The sequence below is a fragment of the Urocampus carinirostris genome, chromosome 1, assembly GCF_059441175.1.
Source record: "Urocampus carinirostris isolate Australia breed hairy pipefish chromosome 1, RoL_Ucar_1.0, whole genome shotgun sequence".
In the NCBI taxonomy this organism is placed as follows: Eukaryota; Metazoa; Chordata; class Actinopteri; order Syngnathiformes; family Syngnathidae; genus Urocampus; species Urocampus carinirostris.
In genome coordinates this window covers 66,027,064-66,044,252 of record NC_142349.1, presented here as the reverse complement: position 1 = coordinate 66,044,252, position 17,189 = coordinate 66,027,064, and the positions used below count along the sequence as shown (strand labels likewise).

General features: G+C 39.4%; 1 protein-coding gene across 3 annotated transcripts; it reads right to left on the bottom strand.

Moving 5' to 3' along the window:
- Positions 1-1,770: 1,770 nt before the first annotated feature.
- plvapa (plasmalemma vesicle associated protein a) lies at positions 1,771-16,540 on the bottom strand. Of its 3 annotated transcripts, XM_088348860.1 has the most exons (8): positions 16,222-16,540; positions 16,023-16,133; positions 13,729-14,203; positions 13,151-13,223; positions 10,925-11,649; positions 6,214-7,459; positions 6,069-6,129; positions 1,771-2,097 (listed from the first exon to the last, which is right to left on the bottom strand). In XM_088348860.1, the coding sequence occupies exons 3-8, from the start codon at positions 14,122-14,124 to the stop codon at positions 2,064-2,066; spliced, it is 2,535 nt and encodes an 844-aa protein (XP_088204986.1). In that variant the 5' UTR covers positions 14,125-14,203; positions 16,023-16,133; positions 16,222-16,540; the 3' UTR covers positions 1,771-2,063. The 3 variants fall into 3 exon arrangements, with proteins under 3 accessions (XP_088204986.1, XP_088204978.1, XP_088204970.1); XM_088348852.1 differs by having other exon boundaries at positions 16,023-16,540; XM_088348844.1 differs by lacking the exons at positions 16,023-16,133; positions 16,222-16,540 and having other exon boundaries at positions 13,729-14,865.
- Positions 16,541-17,189: the final 649 nt, after the last annotated feature.

The window sequence follows — 17,189 nt, the reverse complement described above, 5'->3', positions numbered from 1 at the left end:
CTGCGTCTTAACTCTGAAAAGACCGAAATGTTAGTTATTGGTCCATCTAAATGCCGCGACTTATTCTCTAAAACTGCTGTGAACATTGACAAATGTCACATCACACAGAGTGACTCACTTAAAAATGTATGTTCACTTGACCCCGATCTGTCCTTTCAAACACACGTGAAGAAAATTACTAGAACCGCTTTCTTCCATCTCCATAACATTGCTAAAATCCGTCCTATACTGTCTCAGTCGGATGCGGAGATTATAATTCACGCGTTTGTTACCTCCCGTCTCGATGACTGTAATGCTCTACTCTCCGGTCTTCCGATGACCAGACTCAAGAGTCTTCAGCTGGTACAAAATGCCGCAGCGAGGCTTTTAACTAGGACAAAAAAGTCTGATCACAGCACCCCAGTTTTGGCTAACTTGCATTGGCTCCCAGTTAGCCTTAGATGTGATTTCAAGGTTCTTTTAGTAGTATACGTAGATTGTTTAAGGAGCTTCTATATAAAGCCAAAACGTGTTTTTTGGTGTGACACCTTGACTATCAACGATGTACTCATAAAAAGGGTTCCCAATCCCCGGCGCATCTGATGATGAATTGAAAATACCTTTAATAAATTAATTCAAACCTCATATTGTTAGAAAATGATATAATGAAATTGTGAATGTATTTAATTGCTGTTAAAAGTGTCAATAAAAATTGTTCAAACTCAATTGTAAATTCTATGTTTGTTGGTATTGTGTTCATAGTTTGCGTTATCAATGATTTTAATCAACGATGTTTGTCACTTACAATGCTTAGTTTGAGCTGCGAAATTAAATAACATATAACAGATATAGCATATGAATAGCCTACAATTTATGTTGACAATATCTGTGTATTATTTGTTATTGCAACATCCATTGCAGCCTGGTCATCCTGGAAGGGGGACACAACCTCATGTGCGGTCCCATCTCAAAGTTTCTCCATTTTCCTCATGTTGAGGTTTTACCTTTCCCTCACGTAGGTTTTAGATCAGGGGATGGTGTCATAATAGTCAGTGGTTTGCAATAATCTGTGGTCTGTGCAGCCCTTTGAGACTCCTTGTGATGAAGGGCGTCACAAATAAACATGACTTGACTTGACACCTGAAGAATACAAACTACGGAGACTCAAAGTGACCAAAAATCATTTTTCTCCTCATTTTTGCCTAGCCTTTCTCAAGGTTTTGGGAGTACCCATAGCAGCAAAATAGTGGGCAATTATGTCAGATATTTAATCAAAAAATAGTGCTGCGTGTTATACACAAGCATGCATTCTACACGATTAAATACGGTAATTTAATCATCGTCATCTCAGATTTTTCAGGAAATTTAGAACTAAAGTCTGTCCTGCCATACAATAATTTCAGCATTGAAATGATATACAGCATATTTTTGTACAACACTCCATTGTTTCAAGGTCCGGACACTCATTCGTCTTAAATAAAGACGCCCCCCTGCGAAGATCCCGAGAGCGTCTGTATCGTGTTTACTTAATCGATTTCCACCTTCTTTTTGCAGTGAAGTACATCGCATTGTTTCCACGAACGTTGGTGGAGGTTCCTCCCATCGGAGAGCGCCCGACTGCCGACAGGTTGGCAGGAAAACATAAACACGGTAGATGGATTAAACGGCCGTGCCAGCAATCCGGTCCTTGACTCGCACGAGGGGCCAGATGTGCTCAGTCGAGTCTTGTTAGATCATTAGCGACACAATAGGAGACAAGCGCGGGAACAAACAGTTACTTCCAAGTCGGGATCTGAAATAGATTGTGTTTATTAAAAAGAGATGGGTACTTGAACAAAGACTTTGGTATTTACAGGTTTAGAAATACAACGTGGGATCGCTTTCAGAGTTATACACAATAAGAGATAAATGATAACTGAAAATACACATTTCACATTAATATTGGAATAAAAAAGTGCTTCGGATTGTCCGCCCTTGGGATGAGTACATCGTGGAGACTTTTTATAAATACCATGGAGAATTTGATGATCTTTGTGGCATATATAACTCCTTTAGAGCTTCTCCGTATTCCTTGTTACAAAAGATTAACCCATCATTCTGGAGAGTTCTTGTCTCTCTCTGAAAAGACAAAGTCAGATGTAACATCAGTGTCTGAAACTCATGAGAAAAAGTTACTAGACAACTCTGAAAAGTTGCCTGCCCAGCCATAAAGTTGCCTGCCCCATTTTTCACAACTTGAAACACAATAAGGTGACTATTTGTGAAAAAACCCATTGTTGCAAAGTATTAAGCGTTGATAATCAGAATATATAACAGAAAAAAAACTTTAAATTTAAGCTTATTATAAATCTACTTATAACATTCATTGCATGTATATGAAATCACTGTTTTCCATCTGCCATCAGTATGTACCTCTATTTTACCTCCAAGCCATGTGAACTCTTCTTTCCACGATGCTTTTAATGTACGTTTACGTTTTGTAGCATCATCAATTTTGTAAGCTTCTTTTGAATCGTTCTTCTGCGGCTGCGGTTTTGGCTCGATTCCTAACCACTTCTCCAATTTTTTTGTGTTCTCTGTGTGTCTACTTTGGAAAATTATATGCAAATGAGCGACCTTACAACGCTCGGGAAAGTCCGGAAGTTATTCAATGCAGGCTTCTCATTAGCAATTTGCATACTCGGCAGCCAAACGGACCGAAATTCCAAAATTTCCAATCTGAAAGAAGATTACGAAATCGGAATAAAGATTTGAAAAAAAGTACACTGTTAACATCTTTGTTGTGATTTTGGATTTTGCTGTATTTTTAACCTGTGTTACAAGTTTCAGTGGAACAAAATATATTTTTTCTTACGTTATCATATTTTTCCTGCTTTTTTCTTCTTTAGCAAAATACATTTCATGGTTTTGATACTTGACAAATTTGCATCATGCATTAAAATGTAAATGGTCTGCATTGATATAGCCATTTTTAAGTCACTGAAGACCTCCCAAAGCGCTTTACAATGTACTTCACACTTACCCTTTCAAACACACTCACTTTTTTGGGCACTCTGGTCTCAAAATTGATTTCAAAGGCATTTAAAAGTCTTCAAAAGTTTTAAGTTTAGCTAGCCTTAAACTGTAGGAACTCTCTAACTTTGACTTTTGACTTAAAAATGGCGCACTTAACGGGATATTGTGTTTTATTATTAATTTTTATTATCGTTTTTTATTATTATTATCTTAGTGTTAAAAAAAACTTTCATTCGTGACAAATACAATGTTGATTTGAAAAATCTGCAAAAATACATAAACTGCCTTTTAGACATACGTTTTTTTTTCAAATGCCGTAAATTCCGGACTATAAGCCGCTACTTTTTTCCCCAAACGTTCAACCCTGCGGCTTATTCAGTGATGCGGCCAATTTATGTCATTTTTCTAACGGCCGCCAGCGGCGCTCGAGTACAAAAGGTAAGATTTAGACCGGTGGAATACATGCGCCGAGGAAGACTGCAACTTCTTGGCTTGTGCATAAATTAAATTAGCGTAAACATACCCTCATCATGCAAAATGCAAAAAGAAAGGCACATGACGCAGCTTTCAAGCTAAAAGCAATCAAGTAGTCCGGTAAAGAAGGAGCGAGCGTGTTGCTAGCGTGTTTTGGAATAAGGGAGCGTGGGACGACGTCTATATGACAAAGTTTCTTTCCGACACTGAGGAAGACGTTGATGGCTTCAGTTCTAAGAAGGAAGATGAGGACGGTTTACTGTGATTTTTACAAGTACGGTATGTTTTTTTAACAGACCCGTTCTGTGTTGCGAGCGTGTTGCTAGCGTGTTGCTTGCGTGTTGCTACCATTAACTGCCCTGTCACAGGCACCGTTTGGGAGGAAAGTTATATTATTATTATTAAAGCTTTGAAAACTCTCGGTTTACCGTCTTTCTTTGTAAATATGTGTAACCATGTATAATATGTATTTGCAACTGTATATTTTTGTAATGTATTTATTTCAGACACTTATTCTGATATGTTTTGCACGGGCGAATAAAAAAGAAGGGGCGAAACAAACGCCGGGTGACGGGAAGTGGGTACCGGTAAAGGTGAGTGTTTGTGGACGCGGCCGACAATAGTGGATATATATTTTTCCCACCCTTACCTTTGGAAATATGCACTTTTTTCCATGGATTACTTTCAACGGGACCCGGACTCTGCAGGTCTGCATCAAACCTTAAGTACCGGTATCATTTTCTGTTCATTTTGCCGGCTGTGATTTTTGGACTGTGTACTTTTATGAAGGACATTCAGTTTAAATCGCGGGTTTGGGTTAATTTTGTGTTTGTGTTACATTTTTTTAATGTGGGCGCATGCGGCTTATATACAGGTGCGGCTTGTGTAAGTACAAACTCGGTTTTCCTCTTAAAATGTGGTGGGTTCGGCTTATAATCAGGTGCGCTCTATAGTCCGGAATTTACGGTACTCGTAAGTCAAGAAATTGTTATCTATTTGAGCAGGGGGTAAGCAACACGCATGGGGCTCTTTAGCGAGGCTAAGTGGGACCCTGGTGCTTTACCAAAAATGTTTACACATGGAGAAAGATAGGGGAGGAAAATATATTTTTCATTTTTAAATGCTTTCTGTAGGAGGATAAACATAACACATACACTTTCCATGTTTTCCAGTGCTGTAAAAATGTTTGAAATAGACATCGCATTTTCAGCGAGGAGCTGGTACTAAAATGTAAATGGTCTGCATTTATATAGCGATGTTCAAGTCACTGAACACCTCCTAAAGTGCTTTACATTTACCCATTCACACACACACACACACTCAAATACTCACATACTGATAGCAGCATCAGCCATGCAAGGTAATCACCTGCTTATCGGGGGCGTTAGGGGTTCAGTGTCTCGCCCAAGGACACTTGGACATATAACAAGGAGGAGCCGGGAATCGAACCTGCGACCTCCTATAGCCTAAATCGGTTTAGTTTTATATTTAGTGAGAAAATATGATTCTTGAAAAGTACCGGCGACTACAGTTTATTACAATTGTGCTGGTATTCATCTAAAAAATGGAGCATTATTCAACCATAACTAAAATAAAGTATGAGATCATAATTTATAGTAACAATTATATTTAAAATTAATAAATAAAATCATGATATAAAGGGAAATCTTGCCACTCGGTATTAATGAAGTAAGAATGATGGGTATTTATTTTTGCATATGTACTACTTAATAGTCAGGGTTGGGTAGGGTTACTTTAACTGGATTACTTTCAATGACTTTTGGATTACTCCAATACCAAATATGCTAATAAAAGACAAAAGAAACTAAATATGAATAAAATGACTAAATTTTGTGCAGGCTTGGGGAGTAACGGAATACGTGGAACGGCAAAAATGATGTTGGCAAGCTGTTTGGATTGATTTTCATTTCGTTTCTGTCGCATTTTATGTTAGTTTTGCCGGAGATCAAAGAGATCAAAGCCAGGAGAGAACGCTTACCACGTGTTGTGAGTCATAATTGTATTCATATTTTGTTTCTTTTGTCTTTTGTTAGCATATTTGGTATTGGAGTCATCCAAAAGTCATTGAAAGTAATCAAGTTAAAGTAACCCTACCCAACCCTGCCTAAATGCGGTATTTTGTCGAGTTGAAGTAGAACGAAGTTGAGTAAAGTTTGTAGAGTTTGTCGAGAACCGGCTTCTTCGGCTCGGCTCACTAAAAGAAACCGGTTCCTTCAGGTCCTGAATGGCTCTTCAGGTTGTTTTTGCTTCTTTAATCCCAACATGACCAAATATTATCTAAAATTATGCACAAAATGACTTAAAGGAAGGGGGGATAGAACAAAAAAGAAAAAAAAAAAAGAAAAGAAAAAAGTAGTGAAAAGCTGAGAAAAAAGAAACAAAAGGAAGTCTTTTATTTGCATATTTGGTATTGGAGTAATCCAAAAGTAATTGAAAGTAATCACGTTAAAGTAACCCTACCCAACCCTGTTAATAGTACGTACATTGAGTTGCAGATTTTGAAGAGTGAATGTATCTTTTGTGACCAAAACACTGCAGAAATATAACCGGAATTGAAAGTTGTACTACTTTATACTTACTCGTTAGCGTACGACGGATTTATCATACGTAGCAGCTCTTGCACGTGCTGAGAGGCGGTGACTGTATGCACACAAAATAAAACATTCATCAGACAATTTTATTGACCTGGAACTGTAACCGACACAGATTTGTATTTTTTTTTACCTGATCCACCTCCCATCCCACTGGTTCGTCCACTTCCGAGTGAAGATTCACCAAGTGAAGATCCGCTAGATGTTCCTCTCCCTATTCCGCTTCCTGTCTTACTTTGCCCCGAGTTACTGTTACTCGTCCCGAATCCGAAGAAGGAGAATGGATTACTTTTGACACTTGAAGTTGGTTTATTATTTGATCCTGTTGAACCTAGACCCGAAGTGCCCAAACTAGGTGATCCTTGCCGAGTGGATCCTAACCCAGTCGAGCCGATGCTAGTGGAACCTGACGCTGATGAACCTAGCTTGTTCAATCCTGACCCAGTCGAGCCAAAGCTTGAGGAGCCCAAACTGTTTGAACCAGGTTTATTTAAACCTGACCCCGTTGATCCAAGACTTGAAGAGCCAATTCCTGTTGATCCGAATTTGTTTAATCCAGACCCAGTTGATCCTAAATTTGAGGAGCCTAACCCAGTTGAGCCAAGGCTAGAGGAACCTAACCCTGTGGAGCCTTGATTGGATAATCCTAACCCACTCGATCCAGTATTCGAAGAGCTTAACCCAAATCTATTAGTTCCTGAACCGGTTGAGCCAAGACTCGAGGAACCTAACCCAGTTGATCCTAAATTTGAGGAGCCTAACCCAGTTGAGCCAAGGCTAGAGGAACCTAACCCTGTGGAGCCTTGATTGGATAATCCTATCCCACTCGATCCAGTATTCGAAGAGCTTAAACCAAATTTATTACTTCCTGAACCGGTTGACCCTAACTTGTTTAAGCCTGACCCAGTTGAACCAAGACTTGAAGAGCCCAAACCAGATGATCCTAATTTGTTTAATCCCGACCCAGTTGAACCAAGACTCGAGGAGCCCAAACCCGTCGAATGTTGTTTGTTCATCCCTGACGCGGTAGAACCAAAATTTGAGGAGCCCAATCCTGTTGATTGTTGCCTGTTTAATCCTGAACCAGTTGAACCAACACTGGAAGAGCCCAACCCCGTTGATCCAAATTTGTTTACTCCTGAACCAGTTGAACCTAGACTTGAGGATCCCAATCCAGTGGACCCGAATCTGTTTAATCCTGAGCCAGTTGAGCCAGAACTTGGATTCAATCCAGTTGACCCATAGTTCGGTGAGCCCAACCCAGTCGATGCTGGTTTGACTGATCCTAAACCGGGTGAGTTGAAGTTTGAGCCAAAACTATTCGTCCCTCCCCTTCCCAACTGTCCGACACCAGCTCCTGGCAAGCCACCCAATCCAGTCTGAAATGAATGAATAAATAAATGAATAAAGACATTATCCGAACATAGAAATAAAAAACATAACAAAAACAATAACTCAACAACACAATATTATTACCCGTATTTTCCGCACTATAAGGCGCACCGGGTTATAGGGCGCACCCCGAAAAAATAGTTTTTGGTCCTATTTTTGACATACATAAGACGCACCGGATTATAAGGCGCTACAATGGGACTGTCGACAAAACAGTCAGATAGTCCAGTCAAATTTATTACCCCCTTAACATTCCCAAAGCTTGCAAAGACGCAAATACGTGTCAAGAACACGTGCGGATGCGGTGTCCGTACGATGTCACTCAAATGCATCGTTCCATCATTCGGAAGGTTAAAGTCTTGGGATTCAAGAAATGCCAATCATTCCTTAGTATCTATTTTCTTTTTCGCTCGCAACTTTACTGTGCATATGACAATAAACACTTGGAATTGAGTTGAATTTAAAAATAGACACTCCATTCCATCCATTATCTGCACCGCTTATTGCAGAAACATCGAGTTCAGTCTGAAACAAGATACAGGGACAATATAAAACCCGGAGTAGCTCACCGAAGTCATTGTGTTCATAATAATGTGCAGCCAATGTCCTCTTATATCCGTGAGGGTAGTAAATCCAGGAGAATAAAATATTTACGAGTACAGAATAGAAAAAAATGCTTTCTCTATGCCGTCAGCCTCGTGCTATACACATTCATCTTTTTCGGCCAATTGCAGGTTTTGTTTTGCCGTTTAAGCCAATGCCAGCCTGTAAATGATAAAAAGGATCCGCCCCTTGACCTCCGAATAACTTTAGCCAATAGTGATCGATTCAACTGATGATTGACACATCTTTTTCAGCCAATTGCAGGCTTTGTTTTACCGTTTAAGCCAATGCCAGCCTGTAAATGATAAGAGGGATCCGCCCCTTGACCTCCGAATAACTTTAGCCAATAGTGATCGATTCAAATGATGATTGACACATTGGTTAGCCAATGAAACACCGGTAAATAAATCCCAGCATACACCGCGTACCACTTGGCGTTCGGGGGAAAATCTAGTCGGCGGCTGCAAGTTAGTTGGAAAACTTAATGTTGATCCATGAATAAGGCGCACTGTATTATAAGGCGCATGGTCAGCTTTTGAAAAAAATAAAGGCTTTTAGGTGCGCTTTATAGTGCGGAAAATACGGTACATAATATGTTCGAAAAGGGGTAGTAAGAAGCAAATGCTTATATTCCCTACCCCTTCATCTTCCCTATTAAATACACAACAATAGTAATAATATTAATAATAACAGTTATGATATAACAATAGCATCAATAACACAAAGTTAACCATAGTTCTAGATGCACTATTCCCAATGTCTCGTATCACCCATTTTTTCATCTCTGTATTCCTCCAGTAATTTTGGATTGAAGTGAATAGTTGGACATTGTTTGATCTCGTCTTGTAAATTGTTCCAAAGTTTGACTCCACACACAGACACACACATCCTTTTCCTGGTGGTTCTCACCTTTGGGATTATAAATTTACTACAGCCCCTTAAATTATAATTTCCCTCTTTCCGAATGAATAATTTATGGATGTTTTCTGGCATTTTTTTGTTGTTGACCTTAAATAGCAGTTGTGCAGTGAAAAATTCTACTAAATCATCCAATTTTGATCATTTGGACTGCATGAATAAAATATTATAGTATGATCTCGATTACCCTGTGTATGGTTCTAATTGCACGTTTTTGGAGGATAAAAAGGGGCTGTAGTGAACTTTTGTAATAATTACCCCAGACTTCTGCACAATATGTTGAGTATGGCAGCACTAGAGAACAATATAATAAATACAATGCATTATTATTAATTATTGAAATGCTTTTAAATATTTTAGTTTGTATGTGTCTGATGTGTGTTTTCCAGCCTAATTTATTGTCTATTATGACCCCTAAAAACTTAATTTCTGATACAGTGTCTATTGCAGCACCATGCATTTTTACTTCTAAATCTTGATTTACCTTGCGATTACCAAAGAATATTATTTTGGTTTTATTTAAATTTAACGATAATTTATTTATATCCATCCATACTTTTAGGTTAACTAATTCACGATTAATACAGGTTGCCAAATCAATATAGTTATCATTTGAATAGAAAATGTTAGTGTCGTCTGCAAATATGACTATTTTCAATAGTTTTGAAACATTAAAAATATTGTTAATATGTACCGTATTTTCTGCACTATAAGGTGCACCTGAAAGCTTTTATTTTTTCCAAAAGCTGACCATGCGCCTTATAATACAGTGCGCCTTGTATATGGATCAATATTAAGTCGCAAAGTCTTGCAACTAAGGCAAGCAGCCGCCGACTAGATTTCCCCCCGAAGGCGAAGTAGTCCGCGGTGTATGCTGGGATTTATATACCGGCGTTTCATTTCCTAACCAATGTGTCAATCATCATTTGAATCAGTCACTATTGGCTGAAGTTATTCGGAGGTAAAGGGGGCGGATCCTTTTTATTATTTACAGTCTTGCATAGGCTAAAGGGGCGAAACAAAGCCTGCAATTGGCCAAAAAAGATGAATGTGAATCACACGTTGGGTTGCACTACGGCATAGAGAAAACATTTTTTACTATTCTGTATTTGTAAATATTTTACTCTCCTGTATTTACTACACTCACGGTTGTAAGAAAACCATGGTTACGTGAAGGCTGCAAGAGAACTTAGGTGAGCTATGCGGATTTATATTTTCCCGGTATCTGGTTTTAGAACGATCTTGATGTTTCTGTGATGAGTCTATTTTTAAACTCAATTCAATTCAAAGTGTTTATTGTCATGTGCACAGTAAAGAACCCCGTTTCCCTGCACAATAAAATTCTTATTTTGCTGTCCACACAGTTGCCAGCAAAAAATAAAATGGAAACTAAGAAATGTTTGGCATTTCTTGAATCCCAAGACTTTAACCTTCCGAATGATATTTGGAAAGATGCATTTGAGTGACATCGTACGGACACCGCATCCACACGTGTCTACGACACGTATTTGCTTCTTTGCAAGCTTTGGGAATGTTAAGGGGGTAATAAGTTGGACTGAACTATCTGACTGTTTTGTCGACGTTCCCATTGTAGCGCCTTATAATCCGGTGCGCCTTATGTATGGAAAATATAGGACCAAAAACTATTTTTTGGGGGTGCGCCCTATAACCCGGTGCGCCTTATAGTGCGGAAAATACTGTAAATTAAATAACTTTGGACCCAGGATAGAACCCTGTGGTACTCCACAACAGAAGCCCAATTATTATTATTATTATAACTCTCCTATTTTCACATATTGCTTCCTCCCTGTCAAATCCATTGCAAAGCCACGCCCCTGATGCCATATTTTTCAAATTGCACTAATGTTAACTCGGGGAGGGAAACAAAAAAAAAACCTATACAATATTCTCAGACAAACACACAAACCCACCTTAGGCCCACAGGACAAGTTGAGCTTCCTGACTTGATCCGTGAGGTGTTCGACTTCTTTGTTTTTGTAGTTGACGTTATTTTCGAGGACTTCAATATCACCGCTCAGCCTCCTCTTCTCCAACAGAAGTCTTTCATAGTCCTTGTCATGTTTCAGCTGAAGCTTTTCTAAGGTTTTTCTGTGCTCTAGGATCAGACCTGTGCGGTTCTGACTGCAGACACGGTAGTCGTCGGACCGTCGCTGGTTCTCAGCCTTCAAGCGGCTGTTCTCAGACTGGATGTCGGACATCTGATCGCCTACATTGTTCAGGTAGCGCTGGAACCTGTCCTCCACCTCTCTAGACAGACTGGTACAGTTGCTTCGAATCTGCTCTAGATGCTCCCTTTGTTTCTCACAGGATAGCTGGAAAGCAATGTGAGTTGGGAAAAGGGATTCGATCTTCATGAGGAAGGCTCTTGAGACGTTAGAAACGCCACTCAAGGACTGAACAAAGTCTTGTTTGCATCTTTCTTTGTTGAGCTCAATTTCTTTAAGATGGACTGACTTGTCTCTTCGGAGGCGAATAGCTTCTAGGTCAAGGTTGTCCCTGTCCTTGGAAATCTGGTCCATTTCCATTCTCATCCTCTGCGTGGTCTGAGTAAAATTGGACTCGACGAGTTCCAGCCGAGCGCTCAGCCGCTCCATCTCCAACCCGCAACCTCCAGATGCAGGCATTACACGCATGACTGAAAAAATAGAGTATATGCAAGCAAATTTATAACAAAATCTAAAAAGATATCTATTTCATTTAGGTGTCCAGCAAGGGTCACCAAATGTAGTATCTTCTTATTTTCCAAAATGTTTTTTGCTGAATATTTTTGGGCTGTGTAATGACTTTCAATAATGTTGAATATTTTTTTTTCTCGGAATATTATGTTTAAGTTTTCAGAATATTTTCTTCTGTTATTCACAGATATTTTTCAGAATATATAGTGACTTTCAAAGTTTGATAGTTTTTTACAAGTCAAGTCATGTTTATTTGTATAGCCCTTAATCACAAATGCTGCACAGATCAATGACTATTGCAAACTACAGACTATTATGACACCATCCCCTGATCTAAAACCTACATGAGGGAAAATAATACACAGATATTGTCAACTTAAAATATGGGATTATTAATAGAATAGAATAGAATAGAATAGAAGTGTGTTTTAAGCTTGGATTTTAAAATTTCCACTGAGGTTGCAGATCGAATCTCGGGGGATTTTACAGATTTTTTCCTTTTTTTTCCCCCCTGTTTTGTGAATTTTGTGTTTTTACGGACATGCAGTGACTTCCTAATAATCTGAAATTTGTTTTTTTTTCTGTTTCTTGTAATATTTTTTTTCTGTTTTGGGGAACCTTTTTATTTTTTGTCTGTGGGGGCCATTGGGTGAATTCAGAAAAAGTATTGTTTTTTTTGTTTTGTAGAATATTCTGAAAACTGTTCACCGTGATAGGTCATTGTGATTATCTAGGAAATTTGATTTTCACCTGGCATGATCATTTTCTTAAAAAAAGATTGTTGAAATTAGCATATTATTTGTATACGTAAATCACTCAGTGCCCTAATACAATGATTTTCAACCACTGTGCCGGGACACACTAGTGTGCCGTGAGAAATTATCCAATGACACTTTTTCAAATGTAGAATTTTATAAAACATTTATGAATCATTTTCTGCAAATATTATGTTATTGTCAAGTGTCTGTGCTGTAAAAACTGGGGGTATTATAAATTATGTTGGATTTAAACATACTGTTCAGTGTCATTTTATAACATTTTTGGTTGGTGGTGTAAAAAACGTGCCCTGGCTCAAAAAAGGTTGAAAACCACTGCCCTAATAAATAGCAGATGTTTTAGCGAGCCTATCTTAGCCCTACTTCTAAATACTTGTAATAAGATAATAATAACACAGTAATAGCATAAGTTACATATACAAATATCAATTTAGAAGTCCATCGCACTCATCATAAACCAAAAAGTAGCTATCGGCCTAATAAATAGCAGATGTTTTAGTGAGCCTATCTTAGCCCTACTTCTAAATACTTGGCACATTGTAATAACATAATAATAACACAGTAATAGCATTAGTTACATATACAAATATCAATTTAGAAGCCCATCGCACTCATCATAAACCAAAAAGTAGCTATCGGCTTCATAAAAATTGGTGACCCCTGAACTATAGAATGGTTTACTTACCATTGGTTTGAGGGCAATTTGAAGGAAATTGGGCTTGTCTCTTGCACATCATGAGCTCCATATTGGCTTGTTGCTGTTTATTGTGAAAGAAGAACGCATCACCAAATCAGTAAAAACAAATGATGACATAGATTTGCCATTATGTTGTTGGACAAACTCTAGCTTACTTGAAATAAATGAAATTTTAGCAGTACAAGTATAAATACAGTGCAAGTAATTCGGAAACAACATTTATTTCAGATTTTTAGTGGTTACTACAATTATACAAAATATAAAGATTTAAACAGTGCAGGATCCAGTTGACTTTTGTACCATGGGATTGTACCATTGTAAATTAAAAATGAATAACTTTCAGAAACGGGATTGTTACTTAAATTCCTAAAACACAGTTGTCTGTCCCCGTGTGCCCTGCGATTGGCTGGCAACCAGTTCAGGGTGTCCCCTGCCCACTGCTTGCTGGGATGGGCTCCAGCACCCCGCGACCCTACTGAGGATAAGCGGTGCAGCTAATGAGATGAGATGAGACAACGCAGGTGACCTTTCAATTTGTTAACTCTAAAACTTCTCAATGTACTTACCAGCCTCTTATCTAGGTCTTGAATAAACATGGCGGACATGTTCGACAAGCGACGAAATCTCAGCAGATCCCAGTCGTTACGGGTCTTCTCCATCAGGGTGCCGTTGAGAAGGGTTGTCAGATTCCTCCTCTGTTGCCTGAGGGCCACGTTCTCTATCGAGAGCCGACTAAAGCTCTCCTCCAAATCCTGGATGCGCGAGGTTGAAGCCGAGTCCTGCGTCTTGCCATAGACCAAGAAGAGAACCAGGCTAACGATGATCAGCGACTGAATCAGCGAGGAAAAGAAGAAGATGATTCTCAAGTAGTAGCCACAGCCTTTGCCCTTTGACCGATACTGCATCTTCTTCTGGGCTTGCGGGCTGGCTTTGGACACCTGAGAGTAGCCGCTGCTATACATGAGTGCTGGTTGCACCAAGAAGGTCCAGGAGAGAGAAACCCACAATTTCCTCCTAGGCGCTCTGGAATCCAAATAACATCTGCGGAGACTGATTTATATGAGAGCAGCTTACAGGCTATGTCCATGTATTGTAGGGCCGGTGCCCGTCTGTCTGACAAATCGCAAAACACTGCAAAAGCGGCCCAGACGTTTCCTCTGTGTGGTGCTGAAAAAACGAGAATCGATTGGATTGTGGGTGAGGTGTAAACACGGGTAGGAATTTATAAACTGCTTGGCCACACACTTCCCATGATGGGAAGTTAGCTTGACTTCAGACCCCTCCCATCATCACTCACAACCAATGTTTCCTCTAGTTTTCCTTACGGGTCTGAGCGTTCACACAAAGTCGGTGAGCAACGCTTGAAACAACAGTGAGCAACCATAATCCCAAGTGTGGCAAGATAATTAATTATCAAACTTGTCCAAAACTTGACATCAAGTTACATTTTGCTGAGTTTCCGGCAATGCAAAATTATTTTTCTCTTTTGAATGAATTGACTCATGTACTATTGCAAAGGTTGTACGGCCTACAAATGTCGTTTGCTCTTACAATTCTTTCACAAGATTTCTTTTTATTTCCTGACATATTTGGTCGCATAATATTAACATTTTGGGGGGCTTATTTAGTCGGTTGTAAGATACAGAATTGTACTTAATCACATTTTTTAGTGGAAGTACAACGTTGGCAACAAGATTCACTTGATATAATTGGAAATTATTTGAAAGCAACACAAACTTTTTCTTCTTTTTTCCGTGTTTTTTAAAATTCCTTTAAAAAAATCTCATTGTGTTTATTTTTTCCGAGCTGTTACTTTTTCTTTTTGTTCTCTATTTACTTTTTTCCTACATTTCTTTCTTTTCTTTTTTTCTGGCTTTTTTCTAAATTTTTCCTTCTTTTTTTCTCTTGCTTTTGTTTCTGTTTTTCTCAGCTTTTCACTACTTTTTCATTTCGGTATTTTTTTCTTTTTTGTTCTATTCCCCCCTTCCCTAAAGTCCTTTTGTGCATAATTTTACATAATATTTGGTCATGTTGGGATTAAAGAAGCAAAAACAACCCGAGGAGCCGTTTAGGACCCGAAAGAGCCGGTTCCTTTTAGTGAGCTGAGCCGAAGAAGCCGGTTCTCGACAACTCTACTAACTTTACTCAACTTCGTTCTACTTCGACTCGACTGCAAAATACCGCATTTAGGACACAACGTCGGGGGAACCCGTGTATTTTTACCTTCATGCACTGTAACTTTGACTTAAGTCGCTTCTTAACTACTAATTTTGAGCCCTCATTTTTGTGCGCTGGCTAGATTTTCTTGTGCGCTGAGAATGTGCGACCAGTGCGCAATTGCACACGCGCGCAGCTTAGAGGGAACACTGCTCACAACCCACTGCACGGAGTGGCTCTTCATTCTGGGATATCCCGAACGATCCCTTTGCGTCCAGGAAAAGGAAGCAAAGTGGTAAGATCCCAGAGACTACCCATGCAATATCTTCATTCTTGTCATTTGCTTTAAATAACATTTGTCCGTCACCATGCAAGACTTCTTGCAAACATGTCAAAGTTGAGACCTTCTAAAAAAAATCTTTCAATTGCTTATCTCTTCATAAAGCCATCCATAAATCGCAGTGCCCAGGGTTGCCAAAGTCAACGTGCCAGAAACACTTTTATGGGATCATGAACAGTGTTTTCCGGCGCACAACCGTCGGGAAACAATGGCTCACGATGTTCTCTAGGGCAGGCTCTTTGATGCATGGAGTCTCAGTCCAACACGATGACGTCGGTAAGTTGCCCTCTGTCTCACAGGACGAAGGCACGCAAACACACACGCACTTGAAAGGAAAAGTAAGGACTTGACAGTAACAGTTACCACTTCTTTTTTTCCTGCCGGGCGTTGTTGGCGTGCCAGAACTCATCTTGGCAGGAAGCAGTAATTCATGGACGTGTTGAGGGACCTACGTTTTGAACGTCCTATTCCAGACTGTAGATACAAAAGGCGCCAACAAATGATGGCTATTGGATAAAATGCAAGATATAAACACGATGTGGACCAGGGGTCTCAAACTTACTGCGTAGGGGCCAATTGTGGGCCGCAGGAGGATCGTTTGAGGCCCTGGCTTTAAAAAGAAAATTTAATTTTTGAATAGTCATCAATAAAGATACCAGGTAGAGAGATAGATAGATACTTTATTCATCCCCGCAAGGAAATTCACATTTCCAGCAGCATCCCTGTGCTGAGAACAATACAATAATAAAGCAAAAAGAACACAATATACAAATACCCATTGTGACGTGCTAATACCCAAAGTAGCGTGTTCTATAGAGTATCTAGATAGTGCAACACAGAATACATATTACAATAAAATTCGGTAATATGCAATGTAGGGGGTGTGGCTTAATGTGGGCCTTTACTCCGCCGGGTGGAGTTAAAGAGCCTCATGGCATGAGGAAGAAACGATCTCTTCAGTCTGTCCGTGGTACAAGACAGTGACAGCAGTCTGTCGCTGAAGCTGCTCTTCTGTCTGGAGATAATGCTGTGTAGTGGATGCGATGGATTGTCCATGATTGACCGCAGCTTTTCCAGTGCCAGTCTCTCAGCTACTGTTGTCAGGCTGTCCAGCTCTGAGCCCACAAGAGAGCTCGCTTTCCTCGCCAGTTTATTGAGACGAGAGGCATCCTTCTTCATGACGCTGCCTCCCCAACACGCTGCCGCATAGAAGAGGGCGCTTGCCACAACTGTCTCATAGAATATTTTCGGGAGCTTTTTGCAGATGTTGAAGGAGGCCAGCTCTCTGAGGAAGTAAAGTCGGCTTTGACCTTTCCTACATAGAGCTTCTGTATGAATAATACACAAAATCCCCATTCCTTTGCAAAAATAATACAATAGGACTACACTACCTTCAAAAGGACAGTATTATTTTGCACCAACCAGTGGTAAAATGTTCCATTAAATAATAATATAATATAATTTTAAGGGTTATTGTTCTATCTTCATTATTCATTATCCATTATCCGTTGTCGGTCAGTTCATAATACG